The 23223-nt window shown below is 45.0% G+C and overlaps 1 protein-coding gene across 2 annotated transcripts in view; it reads left to right on the top strand.

The window, feature by feature from the left end:
• Positions 1–23223, top strand: part of MID2 (midline 2) — a 603653-nt gene that overhangs the window by 496776 nt on the left and 83654 nt on the right. For both annotated transcript variants that reach the window (XM_044306559.1, XM_044306558.1), the window contains one exon: positions 16496–16703. In XM_044306559.1, the coding sequence (XP_044162494.1) occupies positions 16496–16703 (208 nt within the window). The remainder of the gene's footprint in view (positions 1–16495; positions 16704–23223) is intronic.

The raw sequence follows: 23223 nt of genomic DNA, 5'->3' as shown, positions 1-23223 counted from the left end.
AGCTCTGACAAATCGGGGTAATTTTTAAGGAATCTCTGCACCACCAAATTCAGCACATGCGCCAGGCAAGGGATGTGCGTCAAACCGGCTAGTCCCAGAGCTGCTACGAGCTTTCGTCCATTATCCCACACCACCAGGCCGGGCTTGAGGCTCACTGGCACCAACCACTCATCGGTCTGTTGTTCAAACCAGTCCATAGCTCCTGCGTGCTGTGGGGTTTGTCCCCCAAACAGATACATTTTAAAACTGCCTGCTGTCGTTCACCCCTGGCTGTGCTGAAATTGGTGGTGAAGGTGTTACGCTAACCGGATGAGGAAGCGGAGTAGGAGGAGGAAGCAACAGAAAACTGAAGCGCCCTGCAATCCTCGGTGGTGGAAGGACATGCGCCAAACTGCTATCCGCCTCAGGCCCAGCCGCCACTGTATTTACCCAGTGTGCTGTTATGGAGATATAATGTCCATGAGCGTGCTTACTGGTCCACGTATCCATAATGAGGTGCACCCTGCCACAGATGGCATTGCGCAGTGCACACCTGATTTTGTCCCCCACTTGGTTGGGCAGGGAAGGGATGGCTCGCCTGGAAAAGTAGTGGCGGCTGGGCACAACGTACTGTGGGACAGCCACCGCCATAAGCCCTTTAAAACTATCCGTCTCCACCAGACGGAATGACAGCATTTCAAAGACCAATAATTTAGAAATGCTGGCAATCAGGGCACTTCCTCTTCCTCTTCAGCGTTTGGAATATGGAGAGCTGAACGCTTGCGTGGGACATTGTGGAGATGCTTGGTGACCCAGGTGTTGGTGTTGCTGGCAGATTGTGGGGTGCCAGCTGTTTGTGGGGTGCCAGGTGGCACTGTCCCTCCAGAGGTGGATGAAGAGGCCGCGACTGCAGCAGAAAAGGAAGCAAGAGGAACAAGAGACCTTTCTTGGTTTTTGAGGTGTCTACTCCACTGCAGCTCGTGCTTTGCACTTAAATGCCTGGTCATGCGGGTTGTGCTCAGGTTGAGAACGTTTATGCCTCGCTTCAGGCTCTGATTGCACAGAGTGCAAACCACTTGTGTCTTGACATCAGCACATTGTCTGAAGAACTGCCACGCCAGGGTACTCCTTGGAGCTGGCTTTGGTGTGCTCGGTCGCTTGCTGCGGTGGGCAGTATCAGGCATACTGTCTAGAGGACGGCCGCTCCGCTTTTGCACCCTGCTCCCTCTTCTGCTGTGCTAGTGGCTCTGTGCGACCACCACCTCTTCCTCCGAACTACATCTTACACTCACATGACCTTGATTCCATGTGGGGTCGAGGACCTCATCGTCCTCCACATCATCATCTTCCACCCAGTCTTCACCCCTGCCTTCCTTGTCGGTCTGCACACTTTCGAAAGCCCCAGCAGTTGGCACCTGTGTTTCATCATCCTCCGATACGTGCTGCGATGGTCCTCCCATGTACTCATCTTGAAAAATAAATGGTTGGGCATCGGTGCACTCAATCTTTTCCACTTCTGGGGCAGGGCTAAGTGGATGACCCTGGGAAATCCTGCTAACAGAGTCATCGAGAAGCAGAAGAGACTGCTGCATGACTTGGGGCTCAGACTGCTTGGCTGATTTGCAAGGGGGTGAGGTGAAATACTGATGGACATCGGCTGCAGGTGCCAACTGTGGTCTTTCAGCAGGAGACTGGGTGGGAGACAATGTAACATAGTAACATAGTAACATAGTAACATAGTAACATAGTACATAAGGCCGAAAAAAGACATTTGTCCATCCAGTTCGGCCTGTTATCCCGCAAGTTGATCCAGAGGAAGACCCCTCTCTAGTAGCTATAGCCTGTAATATTATTAAGCTCCAGAAATACGTCCAGGAACTGGATCCACTGTCAGCAACCCAATCTACTATCGCCTGTACTTGTTCAGGCCTCACTATTCATAGAGCAGCATTAGGCCCGACCAAATACCGCTGCAGGTTTTGTTGCCTACTCGCACCTGAGGAAGGGGTTTCACTTGTACATGTAACTGGCACAGATCAACCACGTCCTCTACCTGCAACAGGAGCTCCACCAGCAGCACCACGACCTGGGCCATGTCCCTTGTTTGACGCTCTCCTCATATTTTTAGAATTTAGAATCTTGCCCTAAATGGGTGTTTAATTGTATAAAATAACGACAGTATGTAAAGGGTGTATCTCACACGGCCTGAACCAGACTAGGCTTCAATTGAAGATTTCTTTGCACAAAATGGCTGTATTTCAAATGCCTAATTCAAACCCCTGTATGCATAGGGGGGATCACACACTCCCTGAACCAGTGTAGGCCTGAAGTAAATGTATCTTTTCACAAAATGGGTGTATTTCAAATGCCTGAATCAAACCCCTGTATGTAGAGGGGGTATCTCACAGGGCCTGAACCAGTGTAGGCCTAAATTCAATATTGGTGCACCAAATGGCGGTATTTAATTTCTCAGCATGTAACCTAAATGTATTAAGGGTGTATCTCACAATGACATCTGCATCAAAGGCTGCCAACTAAATTTTTTATGCCCAAATGAGTGTTTGTTTAAAAACTGAATTTGAGAGCAGTATATAAGCCTGGAATTTCGCACATGCTGGTGCTGCAACGCCTGAAAAGAGTGTTTTTGTCAAGAGTGTGTTTTTCAAACCCCAGAAAATGATGGGTGTATTTCTACCTTAAATTGCACACTGACTAATACAGATGTTGTAGATTGCCAAAAAATACTTTTTTTGCTAACAGAATATGAAAGCTGTATATATTAAACTTGAATTTAACACTTCCAGATCTGGAAAATACTGTTTTTTGGGGAAAAAAAGTGTGTTTTTCAAACCCCAGAAAATGATGGGTGTGTTTCTACCTTAAATTGCACACTGACTAATACAGATGTTTTAGTTTGCCCCCAAAAAATTTTGATTTGCAATGGCCCAAAAGCTCAGATGCAGTGCTGGTGCACTGAGCATGCATAAAATGGCCGCCGCCACCCACCTAACTAACAGAATTCTAAAAGTTTGTATTTTTTGGTCAATGAGCTCAGGGCAGGGTAAAACGATAGTGCCCTGCACCCACACAACTATTTGTCTGTAGATCGCTGAGTTAGATTCTCTCCTATTCTTTCCCTGAAATCACAAGTCCAGCTGCATCCTCTCCTTACACCTGTAACAGCAGAGTTACGTGCAGCGCTATGTGACTCAAGCTTATCTAGAGCCTGGGTCACATGCTGCTCTGGCCAATCGCAGCCATGCCATTAGTAGGCATGGCTGTGATGGCCTCTTGGGGCAAGTAGTATGACGCTTGTTGATTGGCTGCTGCGCAGCCTTTCAAAAAGCGCCAAGAAAGCGCCGAACACCAAACCCAAACTTTTACTGAAATGTTCGGGTCCGGGGTCCCAAAATCCTAAAGTTCGGTACGAATCCGAACTTTACAGTTCGGGTTCGCTCAACCCTAATCACAACAGTTGCAATTAGTTGTTCCAATAGCATTTGTCCCTGTCACAGGGCGCCGACTTTGCGCTCCTTCCCTTCAGTGCCGCCGGCTCCCTGCGATAAGTTCGAAACGAGGACGCACGCTGCATCCTGATCTGCAGAGCAGCAGGAGCAGGGAGGACCCAGCCACGGACGCCCCCTTAACGAGGCCGGTGTCCTCCACTCCCATGGTTACTATGAGGAGTCTGAGCGGCGCTTCGGATCAACATATATTACAGATCCTTCCTCATGACCCAGTACACAACTCTGATACCTCTTGGTGCAAACACGATGTCACGGACGGTGTACAGGAAACAAGACAAAGCAACATGCATATATGACTGAGTGGATCCAAAGCTAAGGAACCAAAAGGGAGACCCCTGCACAAGACCTGAGACTTTCCCTGGCTGCTCAGCCTATGCAAAGATCCGAAAGGTGGAAGGTTGCATATCCACGTACCTCGACTATATAACCCCTGAACACCCTACAATAGTGAGGGGACACGACCACCGGCTCCCTACACCAGACACGGAGGGAGTCAGGGTCACCTGGGATCCAGCAAACAGAAAATAACAGATAAATGTTCAGCACTTAACTTTGTAGCAGACTGGAAAACAAGATCAGCATGCACACACACTCCAGGAAGTAGTATAAGCTGCCCAGTAATGCATTATGGGGCAGAATTTAAAGGGATGCAATCAGTCCAACTCCATGACAGCTAAGAGAGGCTAATGAGATGAGGAACTGAACAGCACAACAAAGAGAACTCAAGGAGGAGGTTCTAAAAGGCCTCTGTCAGAGCTTCTCAGCTGTCTGGTTGTGACACACGACTCCAGTGGATATTATTAAAATCTTTTATTATTTAAAGAGGACCTTTCACCGATCCTGACATTGTGAACTAAGTATACAGACATGGAGAGCGGCGCCCGGGGATCTCACTGCACTTACTATTATCCCTGGGCGCCGCTCCGTTCTCCCGCTATGCCCTCGGGTATCTTCGGTCACTAAGTTATAGTAGGCGGAGTCTGCCCTTGTTCTGCTGTAGCGCTGGCCAATCGCATCGCAGACCTCACAGCCTGGGAGAAAATAACCTCCCAGGCTGTGAGCTCTGCGCTGCGATTGGCCAGCGCTACAGCAGAACAAGGGCAGACTCCGCCTACTATAACTTAGTGACCGAAGATACCGGAGGGCATAGCGGGAGAACGGAGCGGCGCCCAGGGATAATAGTAAGTGCAGTGAGATCCCCGGGCGCCGCTCTCCATGTCTGTGTACTTAGTTCACAATGTCAGGATCGGTGAAAGGTCCTCTTTAAGTGTGGAGTGAAAATGCGTTTCGGAGTGAATATACTCCTTTTTCAAGTCTAAAAAACAACATAATATATATAATATTTGCTAAAACATAACATGTAAATTAAAAATAAATAAATTAAAAGAAAAATAAATGTAATAGTACCAAGGAGATAACAGAAAAAGATTGTTCAATGAGAATGAGTAGAGTGGATAAAAGCATTACTTGAATTTATTTTAGCTGGATATACTGTGTATATGTATATATATATATATATATATATATATATATATATATTGTAAATTACATGAGATACATAAATTGTCATAGACGTACAATGAATAATATATAGGTCGCTGAGTGGTGAATAATACAAAATTGATGTGGTATGTATTGAGGAGGTTGGCAGCAAGAGGAATGGTGGAAGGTACAGGGTAAACTGGTTACTGAAACAATCCTACATGATAAAAGTGGTAAAAGAATTGGTATGGTTACCTTTTGGGTCCGTGCTAATGCAGGGTCACTACCAGAGCTTTGAGACGTTCTCACAGCTCTGTTTCTCCACCCCTGTGATGATGTCACTACTAGAGCTTGGAGGAGTTTCCTCTGCCCTGTTTCTCCGCCCCTGTGATGAGGTCTTTATTTTCTGTTTCCTTCCTCCCAGCTGTCTCTCCTGTGTTTGATTTCACTGCCTTTAAATCACCCCTCCTCCTTTGTAGAGGTGCGGATTATACTTTTTATTTGAGCTGTATCTCTCGCTTGAGTAGCTTCACCTGTGTGATATCTTTTCACTGGATCTGTGTTCTGCTGAAGCAAGTACTTCGGATATTGTCTGCTGACTTTGGATCTGTTTTCACTGCAGCCGCAGGTCCTTCAGATAAGTGTTCAGACATTGTGTGTTTCTGTTTCTTTGCTGACTGGATCCGAGGCGACCCCGGTTCTGTCCATATACTGAGAAGGGCACCGGTGGCCGTGCCCCTTCCACTATTGTAGGGGTTTCAGTGGTTATCAGCCTGAGGTACGCGGGCATGTCTCGATCCACCATATGGATTTGGACATGTGCATAGCAGCTTAGGGAGAGCTTTTAGGGTCTGACAGGGGTCACCCTTTATACTCCCTAGTTTGGGTCCGGTCAGTTGCTATTTACTGTGTGTTGCTCACTTACAGCCGTGACATTATAATCTGCCGAACCGTCCTTTTTTACATGGATCCGCTTTCTGACCTGGTTGACCGCATGCAGGGTCTTTCTTTGGAGGTAGCGGATCTCCGTCAATCTATGACTCAGCTTCAAGCATTGGGCTCTGCTCCGGCCCATAGAGTCTGTTGCGAGCCAAAGGTCTCACTTCCAGAAACGTTCTCCGGGGGCAGTGAGAATTTTGTTCGTTTCAGAGAGGCATGCAAACTCCATTTTTGCTTGTGTCCCCATTCCTCTGGTAATGAGGAACAGAGGGTGAGGATTGTCATCTCCCTGCTCAGGGGTAATGCTCAGACTTGGGCTTTTTCGTTGCCATCAGGGGATCCCTCCCTTCGATCCGTGGAAAGATTTTTTGTGGCCCTGGGGCAGATATATGATGACCCGGATCGTGTTGCTCTGGCCGAATCTAACTTACGTTTTTTATGCCAGAACAAACTGTCTGCGGAGCTTTATTGTTCTGAATTTTGGAGATGGGCAGCTGATTCAGGTTGGAATGATGCTGCACTCCGGAGTCAGTTCTCTCATGGTCTCTCAGAGAGATTAAAAGATGCGTTTGCTTTCCATGAGAGACCAACGTCCTTAGAGTCTGCCATGTCATTGGCGGTACACCTTGACAGGCGTCTAAGAGAAAGAAACGAGACCTCTCTGTCCAGTCATTTTCAATCTAGGGGCAGTGGTGCGGACTCATTCAGTGTGCAGGGGCCTCATCCTCTCTCGGTTCCCTCTGTGGAGGAGCCCATGCAGCTAGGTCGACTTGCCCCTGATAAAAGAGGATTTAGTCCTCAGAGAATGGTGTGTTTTTGTTGTGGGGGCATAGGTCATTTGGCAAATGTTTGTCCGTCTAGGAAATTCTTGAACTGTACTAAGAGTTATAATAAGAGAAAAACCTCAAAAGTTAAATCATTAAACTCTGCTTCATCTGCTACTTTGGGCAAAGTTGATGTAGGAATTGATGCTTTTCCTCTGACCTGCAGTTCCCGTTTTCTCCTTTCTGCCAGGGTAGCGCTAGGGAGCAAAGTAATTTCTTGTGAATTTTTTGTCGATAGTGGAGCGGCCGTCAATCTTATTGATACTCAATTTGTAGCCATGCATGGTTTTCAGGTTTGCACATTAGAAAAGGATATACCTGTTTTTGCTATTGACTCTGCTCCACTCTCACAGAGATCCCTGAAGGGCATTGTTCACAATATCCGGTTAGCGGTAGGTGACACTCATGTGGAGGATATATCTTGTTTTGTCCTTAACGGATTGCCTTCTCCTCTAGTTTTGGGGTTACCCTGGCTCACTAGACATAACGCCACTATTGATTGGCAAGGAAGGCAAATAAATGAGTGGAGTGAGTTTTGTAGAGAGAATTGTCTCACAGCGATTTTTGCAGAGGTGTCTACTAAAACGGTGCCATCATTTCTCTCTGATTTATCGGACGTGTTTTCCGAGAGCGGTGTTCAGGAGCTACCTCCTCACCGGGAGTTTGACTGTCCCATTAACCTCATTCCCGGCGCCAAGCTGCCAAAAGCACGCCTCTACAACCTCTCACAACCGGAAAGAATCGCAATGCGAACTTATATCTCTGAGAGTCTCGATAAGGGGCATATTCGTCCCTCAATCACCTGTTGCCGCAGTTTTTTTTTGTTAAAAAGAAAGATGGCTCTCTGAGACCTTGCCTAGATTTTAGGGAGCTGAACCGTATCACGATTCGCGATCCCTATCCCCTTCCTCTGATCCCGGACCTCTTCAACCAAATTGTTGGGGCCAAGGTTTTTCCAAATTGGATTTGAGAGGCGCGTACAACCTGGTCAGGGTCAGAGAGGGGGATGAATGGAAAACGGCCTTTAATACCCCTAACAGGCATTTTGAGAATCTCGTTATGCCTTTCGGCCTGATGAATGCTCCGGCCGTCTTTCAGCATTTTGTTAACAGTATTTTCTACCATTTAATGGGAAAATTTGTATTGGTGTATCTTGATGATATTTTGATTTTTTTCCCCCTGATGTTCAGACCCATCAGGATCATCTTTTTCAGGTTCTGCGGATTCTGCGAGAGAATAAATTGTACGCCAAGAAGGAGAAATGTGTTTTTATGGTATCGGAGATTCAATTTCTGGGTTTTCTCCTCTCTGCTTCTGGTTTTCGCATGGATCCGGAGAAGGTCCGTGCTGTGCTGGAGTGGGAGCTTCCTGAGAATCAGAAGGCATTGATGCGCTTTCTGGGTTTTGCGAACTATTACAGAAAGTTCATTTTGAATTATTCCTCTGTTGTCAAACCCCTCACTGACATGACAAAAAAGGGAGAGAAGTCGGCCGGCACACGCTGAGATGCACGCCGCACGGGATAGGATTAGTTCCACGTGTAGTTGAAAGAAAATCCCGGCAGACGTGACTTCAATGCTCATGAAGTTTATTCCCATGGAACAATATGTCCCATGGAAAAGGACGCGTTTTGGCTAAGTTGCCTTTTTCAACAGGTAGATGTACATAGTCAGTAGCTCATATATATATATACACACACATCAATGATTAAAGAAAGGAACCTCCCTATGACGTCAACGCCCAAGAGGGGTGGTACATAGATGGTAACATGATAACATAATCAAGATAGTCAATCAAAAGGCGGAACAGGTATCAGAACACATGTCAATAATTATTAAATACCAGTACAGCAGAGATACTCCATTATGTAGTCGATGTCTAGAAAATAATGATACAAAAATTTCAAAAAATTAATATTTGATGGTAGACAGAAAACACAGATTGACCTCAGATATGCATAATTTCGTAGTCTCTATTGAGACCCCTTGGATGTAGGGTATCTAGGGTATGAATCCAGTAAGCCTCGCGGCGCAAAATAAGTTTTTTAATGTCACCACTCCGTCTGGGTCTGGTGATCTGTTCTATAACCTGGAACTTCAATTGAGCAATTGTATGGTTATATTTTTCAAAGTGGGAGGGAACTGGTAAAAGTAAAGTTCTTGGTCCTAATAGTGGATTTGTGCTTTCCAATGCGATCTTTAACACTCTGTATTGTTTCCCTAATACAGAGTGTTAAAGATCGCATTGGAAAGCACAAATCCACTATTAGGACCAAGAACTTACTTTTACCAGTTCCCTCCCACTTTGAAAAATATAACCATACAATTGCTCAATTGAAGTTCCAGGTTATAGAACAGATCACCAGACTCAGGCGGGGTGGTGACATTAAAAAACGTATTTTGCGCAGCGAGGCTTACTGGATTCATACCCTGGATACCCTACATCCAAGGGGTCTCAATAGAGACTACGAAATTATGCATATCTGAGGTCAATCTGTGTTTTCTGTCTACCATCAAATATTAATTTTTATTAATTTTTGTATCATTATTTTCTAGACATCGACTACATAATGAAGGAGTATCTCTGCTGTACTGGTATTTAATAATTATTGACATGTGTTCTGATACCTGTTCCGCCTTTTGATTGACTATCTTGATTATGTTATCATGTTACCATCTATGTACCGCCCCTCTTGGGCGTTGACGCCATAGGGAGGTTCCTTTCTTTAATCATTGATGTGTGTGTGTGTGTATATATATGAGCTACTGACTATGTACATCTACCTGTTGAAAAAGGCAACTTAGCCGAAACGCGTCCTTTTCCATGGGACATATTGTTATGTGCAAATAAACTTCATGAGCATTGAAGTCACGTCTGCCGGGATTTTCTTTCAAATGACAAAAAAGGGGGCGGATTTTTCCTCTTGGTCGGAGGAGGCGCTTGCAGCTTTTCTAAGATTAAAGAGAGTTTTGCGTCTTCTCCCGTCTTGGTGCATCCCGATGTTTCCTTACCTTTTATCGTTGAGGTGGATGCTTCCGAGGTGGGTGTGGGTGCGGTTTTGTCCCAGGGCCCTTCTCCTGCCAAGTGGCGACCCTGTGCCTTTTTTCTCTAAAAAACTCTCCCCAGCAGAGAGAAACTATGATGTGGGAGATAGAGAGTTGTTGGCTTTCGAGGAATGGCGCCATTGGTTGGAGGGGGCCAGGCACCCTGTCACTGTTTTTACCGACCATAAGAATCTGGCGTACTTTGAGTCGGACAGGCGTATGAATCCGAGACAGGCCAGATGGTCTCTGTTCTTCTCCAGATTCAATTTTGTTGTTACATTCCGCCCTGGGATCAAAAATGTGAAGGCTGATGCTCTCTCGCTGTTTTCCGGGAGGAGGAAACTCTGAGGACCTGGGTCCCATTTTGGCGGAGGGGGTGGTTGTTTCTGCTCTGTATTCTGATTTGGAGGCCGAGGTCCAGGCTGCCCAGACTGAGGTACCTGCCCGTTGTCCTCCTGGGAAGTTGTCCTCCTGAGTTATGTCACAAACTCTTCAAGGAGCATCATGATACTGTTCTTGCTGGTCACCCCGGGAGTAGAGCCACGGTAGATCTCATTGCTCGGAGATTTTAGTGGCCGGCACTTCGTAAGTCAGTGGAGGGTTTTGTGGCTGCTTGTGAGATGTGCGCTCGCGCTAAGGTCCCTCGTTCACGGCCTTCAGGTCCCCTTCTCTCGTTACCCATACCTTCCCGTCCTTGGACACACCTCTCCATGGACTTTATCACGGATGTTCCTCGTTCCTCAGGGAAGTCGGTGATCCTGGTGGTGGTTAACCGTTTTAGCAAGATGGCTCATTTCGTACCCTTCCCTGGTTTACCCAGTGCTAAAACGTTGGCGCAAGATTTTGTCGACCATATTGTTAAATTGCATGGCATTCCCTTGGATATTGTTTCCGATAGAGGCACGCAGTTTGTGTCTAGATTCTGGAAGGCCTTCTGTTCTCGCCTGGGGGTTCGGCTGTCCTTCTCTTCTGCTTTCCACCCGCAGTCGAATGGTCAGACTGAACGCGTCAACCAGAATCTGGAGACATATTTGTGCTGTTTTGTGGCAGAGAACCAGGAGGATTGGTGTTCATTTCTCCCTCTTGCTGAGTGTGCTCTGAACAACCGTCGTCAGGAATCTTCTGATAAGTCACCATTCTTTGGTGCATATGGGTTCCATCCGCAGTTTGGGACATTCTCGGGAGGGGCTCCCTCTGGTTTGCCTGAGGAGGAGAGATTTTCCTCGTCTTTGTCTACCATTTGGCAAAAGATTCAGAGTAATCTTAGAAAGATGAGTGAGAAATATAAGCGTGTGGCTGATAAGAGACGTGTGCCTGGTCCGGACCTGGATGTGGGTGATCTGGTGTGGTTGTCTACAAGAAATATTAAACTGAAGGTTCCCTCCTGGAAATTGGGTCCCAAATTTATCGGGCCTTATAAAATCTTGTTAGTCATCAATCCTGTTGCCTTCCGTCTTGATCTTCCACGGGTTTGGAAGATACATAATGTATTTCACAGGGCTCTTTTAAAACCATATGTCCAGCCCACGGTACCCTCCTCTTTGCCTCCTCCTCTGATTTTGGTTGATGGCAATCTGGAGTTTGAGGTTTCCAGAATTGTGGACTCTCGCATTGTCCGCGGTTCTCTTCAGTACCTCGTTCATTGGAAGGGTTATGGTCCTGAGGAGAGGATGTGGGTTACGGTGTCGGACATTAAAGCCACTCGCCTCATCAGGGCATTTCATAGGGCTCATCCTGAGAAGGTGAGTCCTGGGTGTCCGGAGTCCACCCGTAGAGGGGGGGGGTACTGTCACTACCAGAGCTTTGAGACGTTCTCACAGCTCTGTTTCTCCACCCCTGTGATGATGTCACTACTAGAGCTTGGAGGAGTTCCCTCTGCCCTGTTTCTCCGCCCCTGTGATGAGGTCTTTACTTTCGGTTTCCTTCCTTCCAGCTGTCTCTCCTGTGTTTGATTTCACTGCCTTTAAATCACCCTTTCTCCTTTGTAGAGGTGCGGATTATACTTTTCATTTGAGCTGTATCTCTCGCTTGAGTAGCTTCACCTGTGTGATATCTTTTCACTGGATCTGTGCTCTGCTGAAGCAAGTACTTCGGATATTGTCTGCTGACTTTGGATCTGTTTTCACTGCAGTCGCAGCTCCTTCAGATAAGTGTTCAGACATTGTGTGTTTCTGTTTCTTTGCTGACTGGATCCGAGGCGACCCCGGTTCTGTCCATATACTGAGAAGGGCACCGGTGGCCGTGCCCCTTCCACTATTGTAGGGGTTTCAGTGGTCATCAGCCTGAGGTACGCGGGCATGTCTCGATCCACCATATGGATCTGGACATGTGCATAGCAGCTTAGGGAGAGCTTTTAGGGTCTGACAGGGGTCACCCTTTATCTTCCGTAGTTTGGGTCCGGTCAGTTGCTATTTACTGTGTGTTGCTCACTTACCGCCGTGACATGCAGATGGCGTAGCTTCTAACATATGGATAGTCCAAGCTGTAGGAATAATTTGGATGCATTAAAAAATATATATATATTGGTATGAGGGGTATTGCATAACAGGAAATGACAAATGGCTATTCCACAAATAAAAGGGGGGGATGCTGAGGGTGAAGTAACATAGTACATAAGGCCGAAAAAAAAGACATTTGTCCATCCAGTTCGGCCTGTTATCCTACAAGTTGATCCAGAGGAAGGCAAAAAAAAAAAAAAAAAACTGAGGTAGAAGCCAATTTTCCCCACTTTAGGGGAATAAAAAATTCCTTCCTGACTCCAATCAGACTAACTCCCTGGATCAACGACCCCTCTCTAGTAGCTATAGCCTGTAATATTATTAATCATGATGATGATACTGGAAACACTATATAGTACTCTCATGATAATATGCAGCAGGAGATTGGGGTGTATGGTAATGGGGTAAGTGCAAGCTATGAGACTGAAGTACAATGTGGGGGTGTTGTGTATCTGAGTTGCATATGGAAATCACTAGATATGATCATAATGAAAGCTGGGTTGACGTGAGATGGGGGATCTACACATGGTGAGCTTAAGGTGATCGGGTAATGGGAGAGTAGCAGGGAAAATGTTACCTGTAAGATACAAGCAGCTGCAGGCAGCGCGGCCTCTCACGTGTGTGAGAAATCACGCGCATTCAAGAGCAGGGGAAGGGGGGGGCGGAGTCATCGATTGACAGCTGGCTAATCCGGAGCTGTCTCCCGCTGTATGTGTGCGCAGTATGTCAGAGCGCAGCGGTTTGGTTCACAGTGAAGGGATGAAAGGGGAATGAGCATGAATGACTTAAGGGGAGGGCTGTGTAAAGTGTATTTTGGGAAGGATTTAATGTATAAATATGGGAGAGCCAGGCTAGTAGGCGGATGAGGGATATGTAGGGATAAGGAAACTGGACTGTATAGGGAAACTTAGCTGATGATAAGGATAAGTGGGACTGTATGGAGAAACGGGAGGTTAGTGGGAATAGAAAACTAACTGGATGGTGTAGGGGGGATTGAAGGGCATGGGTGGCCGGTGGGTGCTGGGACTGTTGGGTGAGCAATGAGATGCAGAAATGGATTGTTGAGAGGGAGAGGATGAGGGGTGAAGGAAGGGCTGACCTGTGGGAGAAGACAAGAGGAATGGTGACGGAAGATCAGTGGAGCTGGTGAGACCCAATGCAAAAGGAGAATCAATAAAGCTGGTTGGACCCAATGTGCGAGTTAGGGAGAGGGGACTAACCAGGATGGCCATGGGAGGAGGTGCAAGTGGGGGGGGAGAGGGGGATTGTGGAAGATTGAGGAACGGATGGAAGGATGGATGGGCTCTGGACCCGAGGTGGTCAGTTGGGGAGTTCAGTTGTAGCATATGCTTGGTCGAATTAGTGGTGGAGGATCCCAGGGTGAGATAACTGGTGTGAGGAAGTTGGTTGAAATGGAAAATCCAGAGTTCATTAAAAGCAATTGCTCTCAAGGGATTTATTCAAGCCATAGGGTTCTAATGTTTGCAACTTGAAGATCCAAAACATTTCCTTACGTCTTAGTTTCTGGTAAAGATGGGCATGAGTGGCAGGAATGTATTCAATAGGTGTTCTAGAAAGATTTGCAGGGTCCTTATTGTGAGTTTGGAAGAAATGTCTGGATACTCCATGTTTCATGAAACCATTTGTTATATTCCAACGGTCTTTGTTGATTCTTTCCCTTAGGGTCAGGGTAGTACGGCTTATGTACTGTAGCCCACATGTGCATTCTAATAAGTAAATGACATACGTGGATGAACAGTTCAAGAAATATTTTATCTCAAATTGTTCTCCAGTGGTGTTACTAGAAAATTTGGTGACTCTGGAAGAAATGTTGGAACAACATTTGAATCGACGGTGTCCACATTTGAAGCTCCCAAGGACTTGGGGAAATAAGGTGGTAGTATGTGATCTGTTCTGTTTCTTGTCCCGTATCCTACTAGGAGTAATAAGATTTTTGAGGGTTTGGGCCTTCCTAAATGTAGTCTGAGGTCTTGGTCGGATGTGTTTTTTCAGAAATGGATCTGATTGTACAATAGGCCAGTGCTTGTTAAGAATGTTCTGCAGAATATTGTGATTGATGTTATATGTGGTGATAAAAGTAGATCTGAAATTTTCGGTGGCTTTTGAATCTACTTGTTCCGTCATTCCTGAGGAAAGGCAATCTTCTTGAGTATGTCCCTGTGCCCGTGGGTAAGCTGCTTCTATGATCTTACTCGGGTATACCTTGTTTTGGAATCTTCTTTTTATGATCTGATTCTGATGTTTGAAATCTAGGCTGTTCGTACAATTTCTGCGGATACGCTTAAAATTGGCTGAATGGAATATTATTTTTCTATTTCTTGCAGTGGGCACTTTGATAATCCAGATAGCTGTTGCCATCTACTTTCTTGAAGAAAGTTCTGGTTTCTATGGATTTGCCTTTAGAACAGAGAACCAAATCTAAGTATTCTATGGCCACTCTAGAGTAGTTTGCTGTGAAGGTGAGGTTGAAGGTATTGTTATTAAGATGAGAAGTGAAGTTGTTAGCATCATCCAGGCTCCCATCACAGATTATTAGCAGATCATCGATATACCGCCTGTAGAATATCAGCTTGCTGCGCCATGGGTGTTCGTTGTAAATGAATTGCTCCTCAAATCCTCCCATATATAAATTTGCGAAGCTCGCCGTATAATATTTAGAACTTTGCGGGCACACGGATTATGTGTGTACAAGTGGTATTCGGTGTGTTTATGTTGGTTTGGATTTGGCCCGTGTAGGCTGATTGAATATGTACGGTGGATAGCTGCGTTCGAGAAACCTGGCCTTCATTTCCTCTAGTCATTGTGATCGTGTAGGGCCATGTTGTACTATTCTTTGTAGCCTCTTTAGTTCTGAGCCTGGTAGAGCCTTCTTGATGCTAGGTGGATGGAAACTAGTGTAGTGTAATAATTTATTACGATCTGTGGGTTTCTTATAGAGATCTGTGCTTAAATCTCCGGTTGCATTTTTTTATGACCACCATGTCTAAAAATTTGATGGATGTTAGATCATAGTGGATAGTAAATTGTAATTCTGGATATACAGAATTAATGTAATTGTGGAATTGCATGAGTGATTCAGGTGTTCCTTGGCAAATGCAAAAATTGTCATCAATGTAATGTTTACAAGTAACAACATGGTTGAAAAAAAGTGGATCTGTATATAGATGTGTGTTTTCAAAGTAATCCATGTAGCAGTTTGCATACGGAGGGGACACATTGGACCTCATAGCGGTTCCCTGTTTCTGTATATAGAAGTCATCTTGAAATAAAAATAAATTATTGGATAGTACCAGCTTTAAGAGCGCCAAACATAGGATAATAACCTCTTTTGGCATGTTAAATAGAAAAATAGACCATAAATGACCCAATTGCAAAAAGGGGTAAGTACCCACCCAGAAATTTAGAACAAAGTAATGGGCCACCTAATCAAATAACTCTGTACAAGCTCCTGAGTATATCCAGCAAAAAACTGAAAAATGGAGCTCACACAGTACCCTTATAAAAATATGTGCATTTTTATTGTAACATGATTAAAATATATATAAGCTATTAAAAAGGGAAGCAAAGTGACAGAAAAAATGCCATCCTGGCGCTGCACACATACCAAAGAGGTAATAAGCGCATCTAAATATAATATAATTACAGCACGTTTGAATAACACTAAGTAAGTTATTCATATAAGAGATGAGTCTTGGTAACGCTGACCGTATTACCTAAAATGTTAGAAATTCTACCACAAGGGAATGCGTAAGCTGGAGTGAGTACAGAGTAATAACCAGGTATAAAAATGACAATAACCCGGTACCAGCAAAGCTAGAAAGAAGAGTCACCTCAAATTGGTAGTGTGCAAGACCAACCAGGATGGCGCTACCCTGACACGTGTTTCGGAGTGCCTTAGTCCGGACTTACTGGTTTACTTACTATATTTTGTTACACTATTAATTGATAATCTGGTCTACTTTATCTTTACTTTTTTTTAAATTTGATTTCTTATTTTTTTGATATGGGAAGGCATGTGTGCTGAAACTTAAAACATGAATATTGCAGTTTGTTAAATAAAAAAAAAAAACTCTACTATCAAGATCAAAACCTACAAGCTGTAGTTGTATTTATTACTGTATTTATGATATTGATATTTCATTTGTTTTCTAACATTTTATATTGCCTACTTCTGTTTATAGGTCAGCCGTTTAAACTTGACCCTAAATTTGCACATAAAAAGCTAAAAATATCCAATGATGGAATGCAGATGGAAAAAGAAGAAAGTTCATTGAAAAAGAGTCATACACCGGAGCGCTTCAGTGGAACAGGATGCTATGGGGCAACTGGTAATGTCTTTATTGACAGTGGATGCCATTACTGGGAAGTAGCTGTAGGAAATTCTACATGGTGAGTAAATAAAAATGCTAAAATAACGTTATATTTTTCAATATCTATCATATCAATTGAGGCCGGAAAAGTAGCAGTTATGTATGAAGGACGCATGACACACCTGATCCCATGGAACCAGAACTCATCAGATTTTTAAGTAGACAGGACTGTAAGGAAGTGGGTGACTTCTCTCCTTATGACTAATTGTTGTCGGCCCGATAGCAGCAAGCATGACCTGAATTGACTTTATCATAGTGATTTATGACGGCCAGTCTCTCTCTGATTCAGTTGCTATTGTACTGTGCTCATCATCATGTGAGTACACTGCAGGAGCCCTGCAATCAGATATGAACTAACTGTACCATGAATCACTATGATGGTCAGTTGGGATCAAGGGTGCTGTGATTGGCATGGGAGATGCTGCCGACCCATGGACTATGTTTCCCAGGCCAACTACAGTCCTGTGAATCACCCTTAATCCATGTGACCACAATACAATAATTTAAGCCTAACATATATATACTCTGCTCTCTAGTAGTCAAGCAGTTAAACACTCAGACTATGGATTATTTTAGAGAATACAAGGACTAAATATATGCCAGTTTTAAGCTTCAATAGAAAACATTTAGTGCCAATAAAAGTTAAAAAAAATAGGGAAGAATGCATACAAAAAGCAAGCAAACTATAAAAGTTTAGTGAAGATAACAGAAAGATGTAACACTTGCAAGTTTTATTGGCTTCCATGAGGGTTTTAGGGCTAGAACGTCAGTCTGCCTTTTTTTTTTTCCTGTGGTGTCACATTCGATTACATTTAAAGAAAAACAACAATTTTGACTGTGAATAACTAGCAGTCAGTTGCACACACGTGTTTGTGTGTTTCATGCCCTGCAAGCGCAAAGTGTCCCTTCAGCGCAACTCATATCTGGTGTCACATCCCACTTAAAGAAAAACAGCAATTTTGACTGAATAAATAGCAGTTAATTGCACACACGTGTTTGTGTGTTTAAGGCCCAGCTGCAAGCGCATAGTGTCACTTCAGCGCAACTCATATCTGGTGTCACAGTCGCTTGCACGCATAGTACAACTTAGCTAATCTAAAAAAAATATGACAGGCAGGCCACCCCGCAGGGGCCGTCGTGGTCGTGGTGCTGTGATTCCCTTTGGCCCTAGAATAATGCCCAGTGTTCAGAGGCCACGTACCCTGAACTCAAAAAGTTCTGAGGACAAAGTTGATTGACTAATACAGGACACCCAATCTTCTACAGCTTCCGCTCATAACCTTGATGCACCATCCTCCTCCAGCTCAGCTTCGGGCACCTCTCAAGTTACCACTCGCCCGCCTGCCGCCACCACCAACTCTAGCACCACAGCTGCTTCACTTGACCTGTCAGAGGAGTTATTTACACATCAGTTGGAAGAAATAAGTGATGCGCAACCATTATTGCAAGAGGATGTAGATAACAGGAATATGTCTCAGTCAGGCAGCATTACACAGATGGACGTACGGTGTGATGATGATGATGTTGTACCTGCTGCTGCTTCCTTTGCTGAGTTGTCAGATACAAGTGAAGTGGTTGATTATGACTATATGTCCGTGGATGTCACGTGGGTGCCCGCTTGAAGAGAAGAAGAACAGGGGGAAAGTTCAGATGGGGAGACAGAGGAGGAGGAGACGGGTTGGAAGCAGGGGGAGGTCGTCGCAAGGAGCTAGTGGCACAGTCAGACAGCATGTATCGGCACCCGGGATCAGCCAGACACGTTACTATGAAGCGCGAGGAAATTCGTATTCGGTGCGAATCAAATTTTTCCTGAAATTCGTAACAAATTCCACTTCATTCGTTTTGATTCGCTCATCTCTAGCCATCAGTATAAGAAAACCAAGCAACCCCTTTAAATCCACCTAAGTTATTTGTAATTTGTGTTTTCTGTGCACCCAACTGCTCTGTTGGTTCCATTCCTATATAGATGCATGGGTGTTAGGCAGATGAGAACTTGAATACAGATATTCGTACTTTAGAATTATTGAAATGTATAAGGGAAAAAAGAAAATTTGCAGTAGCCTCACTAAGGGTGGGTTCACATCTGCGTTCTGGATTCCATTATGGCTTTCCATTATAAAATGGTTATACGGGAAGATAACGTAATCCATAAGACGGAGGGACGAATCCGTTATGCTGCCCATAGACTTGTATTGTTACGGAATGCAAAACAGAAGCCTTTAAAAGGCATTCCGTTTGCTTTCCGTCCTAATAGAAGTCTATGGGAATCAAAACGGATCCGTCTGGTTCCCGTTATGCAAGACGGAAAACAAAGTCCTCGGACTTTGTTCTCCGTCTTGCATAATGGGACCCAGACGGCTTCAGTTTTTCATTCTGTCTGGGCAGTCCGTTATTTTCTGTTTTAACCATGTTATAACGAAAAGCTATAACGGAATCCGTAACGCAGATGTGAACCCACCCTAACGGGGACAATCTCCTCAAAAATAAAAATGCAGCCACCAATTTTTTAAAAAGCATCCTAAACTCTAATTGTCAAACTATGTAAAGAATGAGGTAGGGCACAACATCAAATAATACCTTTTGTGATAAGAGTATAAAAAGATAGGACAAATTGCAGGTGCTCACCTAGTTTTGTTGTGTTTAGCCACAACAACCATATTAGCAAAGATTGGGCCCCAACAGGGGTTTTGATCAGCAGCAAGGGTCTTGTGATCCACATCATTTGGAGTAAACAGACCTTCTCTCCAGATGGTTAAAAAATTAAAATAAAAAATGGTTGTACCCGCACCAGATCCGGCATAAAGTATCTTTATTCAGGGTGGCAAAGTCCATGGATAAAACATGTTTCAGGGACCAGCCCCTTCTTTAGTTACACAAGCTGTACATTTTTCTGTGTAACTGAAGAAGGGACTGGTCCCTGAAATGTGCTTATCTATGATCTTTTAAATGCTATCCTGAATAAAGATATTTTATACTCGATCTATCATGGGTACAAGCAATTTTTTATTTATTTTTTAAAGGGGTTATCCGGATCTATAAAAATAAAAAAATAAATCTGTACAATGGCTTATAATATGACAGACTACAGCTAACTGAGTACCTTGAAACATGTTTAAACAAGCTGCACTTTTCTCATTTCTCCAATGCAGCCTTTGCTTCCTGCTCTATTTCATCCTAGAGTGTTAGTTGTGATGAAGCAGCTCTTCTTAGCATCCACCCACTGCCCTCCCAGCAGTGCTTCTCCAAGCCCCCTACTCCTCTTTCTCTTGTTCCTCCCCACCCACTACACCAACTCAGCACAGTCACAGAGTCGGGAGGTAGGGGGGAAAAGCAGTGGCAGTAATGGCACAAGTTGGTGGATGGCAGCAGGAGAACATGGCAGCAAATACAGCAGGGGATTCATCTTCACAAAGGTCATTCTCTTCACATTTTGGGTGGAAAGGCATGTTCTCCTTGGGTTAACTATGCCATTAAGTGTTCAGGCGCCCTGTGCAAGCTAATCCCCCCCGGTTCAACTAAACATACACAAAGAGGAAAACAATCTTTGTAACAAATAGTCTGCCCTTCTTAATCTTACTCAGTGTCACCCTTACCCAGTCCCCTGCCCCCTCAATTAGACCCTGCCCCCCTTAAATTAATGGTGACAGACACTGGGCATGATTAAGGGGCAGGGGATTGACTTTGGTTGACACTGGGGATGATTAAGGCGGGCAGGGGACTGGGTAAAGGTGACAGGGTATGATTAAGGGGGGCAGGGGACTGGGTAAAGGTGACAGGGTATGATTAAGGGGGGCAGGGGACTGGCTCTGGGTGACACTGGGTATGATTAAGGGGGGAAGGGGACTGGGCAAAGGTGACAGGGTATGATTAAGGGGGGTAGGAGACTGGCTATGGGTGACACTGGGTATGATTAAGGGCCTTAATCATACCCAGTGTCACCCATAGCCAGTCTGCTGCCCCCCTTAATCATACCCTGTCACCTTTACCCAGTCCCCTGCCCCCCTTAATCATACCCAGTGTCACCCTTATCCAGTCCCCTGCCCCTTAATCATACCCATTGTCTGTCACCCTTATCCAGTCCCCTGCCCCCCTTAATTAGACCCTGCCCCATTTAATGAAAGATATTTGGCAAAAAAAAAAAAAACACAGCCGCCCTCACACATTGAGCGAATCCTTCCACGGCTCTCTTTGAAGGCGCAGCACTTGGACGCTGCACCTGCGCGCCTAAGCTCCTCCTCCACGCTCCGGAACCTGACATGGCAACTGCAGCTGCTCAGCTCGCCTCACACGATCTCGGGCCGGCCTACTGTAAGAGACTGACTGCAAGCTGTGTCGGGCGCCGGGCACCCCTGTTGCCATGGCGCCCTGTGCGGCCGCACAGCTCGCACACCCCAAAGGCCGGCCCTGCTCTGATGCAACACTATTTGCCGAGCAGGAAAGCTTATCAGTGAACATGGTTCCTATCTCCAGCTGGCGAGGAGACAGCCAGGATTTGATTTCCTGGTTGATGGCGTGGAGCAGTTCCTCCCTGGTGTGATTCCATTTGCCCAGGCTGACCAGGTGCAGAACTGTGTGACGCCATACTTTGCGTAGGTGGTATGCTGGAGAACCCCTCTGAACTGTGTCTACAGAGGAGGCAAGGTGGAGGATGAGGTGGCTGAGGAGGACATTGTCACCGAAATCCCATAATTACAACACAGAGGTGGCATTGCCATCACCTTGCCAAGTTGCTGGTGTGCCTGGGCCAGAACCACATTTAACCAGTGGGTTGCAAAGGACATATACTGTCCTTGACCATAGTTACAGCTCCACAAATTAGCACTGGCGTGAACTGTACCAGGATCTGACAGGCTCAAGGACTGGACCATTTTATGCTCAACATATGTGTGCAGGGCTGGTGCAGATTGTTTTTAGAGAAGTAATGACTTCTTGGGACTCTCCACCACAAGTCATCAGTTCTCTGAAATGTTCAGAGTCCATGATATGGAAATGGAGGGACTGTAGTACCAGCAACTTGGCCTGGTGCGCGTCCAGCTTCTGCGCCATTGGATGAGTGCATGCATACTGTTGTCTCTTTGCAATCACCTTGGCGATTAATTGCTGGTGAAAAACGTGACAAGAAGTAGTAGTAAGAGGAGCCACGGTTTTTCCAAGGCAACTTTATAGTGAAGTTCTGTGTTGATGCAGGGCTGTGGTGTCAACACCCTGACCATGATTCACCTTCTACCAACATATGCTGCATACCACCACACTAACGTCTTGCACGTCTTGAACCCTTGCACTGCTAGCTGTTTCCTGACAGGTAGGCTCCTGAGTAGCAGCTTTCCTGCTGCTGTCTTACAGACCTACTGCCAACCTCACCCCCTGATCATGATGCCCCCTCTTCACCTGGCTCCCATGTGCAATTGGCTTTATCATAATTCACTACTGTCTGTTTGTCACTTATGTCACCCTCACCAGTCTCATGGCCACATCCCAAACTGCTCGCAACACGTGCTTCCACACTAGTCATCATTGCTAGTTGCATGCCTAAGGGAGGACACAGAGGATCTCTCCTCCAAGTCTGTGCTGGGCTGTAGCTGCCGACTATCCTCACTAAGCTCGTCCTTGCTGAAGAGCAGAGAATTGCTGGCAGCATATACAGTATTACTTCCTGAGCAGAAGGAGCATCAAAAGAAAAGGCAGTTGCAGGACAAGTGAGGCTACAGAGTTCATGATTGTTGGTCAAAACACTACCGCTGGATGACAGTAGCAGCTCTGTCCTGTTGCCATGGCTGCTGCTACTACTACCCTTTCTTCAGCTGCTACTTGTGCCAGCTACAGCGAAATTTTTACACTGTACGTTCCTTTTGAGGGCCCAGGCAACTGTCTGTTGACCATAGTGTACAGTAACTGAATCAGTAATGTAACTAAGTATAAATGGCACAGCAGGTGAACGAGATTAATGAACCTATATATTAGACCGCCTGTTGACAATCAGTACTAATGCACAGTAAGTCTGAACATATTAATTATTAATGGCACAGTAGGTGAACTTGATAAAGACGCCCTTTATATTATGCCACCTGTTGACAGTCTGGTGCACAGTAAGTCTATTTATAACTGGACAGATTAATTCTTAATGTTACATAAGGTGAACTAGGTAAATATGCCAATTTATTCGACCCCCTGTTGAGACTAAGTCTGATGCACAGTAAGTCTATGTATAACATAGCAATGAAGTATAAATGGTGCAGCAGATTAACTAAATTAACATGCTAATATATTACACTGCCTGTTGACACCTTATTATGTCTATGTACTGTATAACTGAACAGATTAATTATTAGTGGTGCAGCAGATTTTCTAGGTACACGTGCCTATATATTAGACTAAGTCTGATGCACAGTAATTCTATGTACAACAAAATAGATTAAGAAAGAATGACACAGCAAGTGTGCTAGATAAACACGCCTATATGTTAGACTGCCTGTTAACAATGAGTATGATGCACAGTAAGTCTATGTATAACAGAACAGATTAAGAATGAATGGTGCAAC

The sequence above is a fragment of the Bufo gargarizans genome, chromosome 9, assembly GCF_014858855.1.
Source record: "Bufo gargarizans isolate SCDJY-AF-19 chromosome 9, ASM1485885v1, whole genome shotgun sequence".
NCBI lineage: Eukaryota > Metazoa > Chordata > Amphibia > Anura > Bufonidae > Bufo > Bufo gargarizans.
Note: the sequence above shows the minus strand (reverse complement) of the source record. Positions and strands in the feature narration are given on the sequence as shown.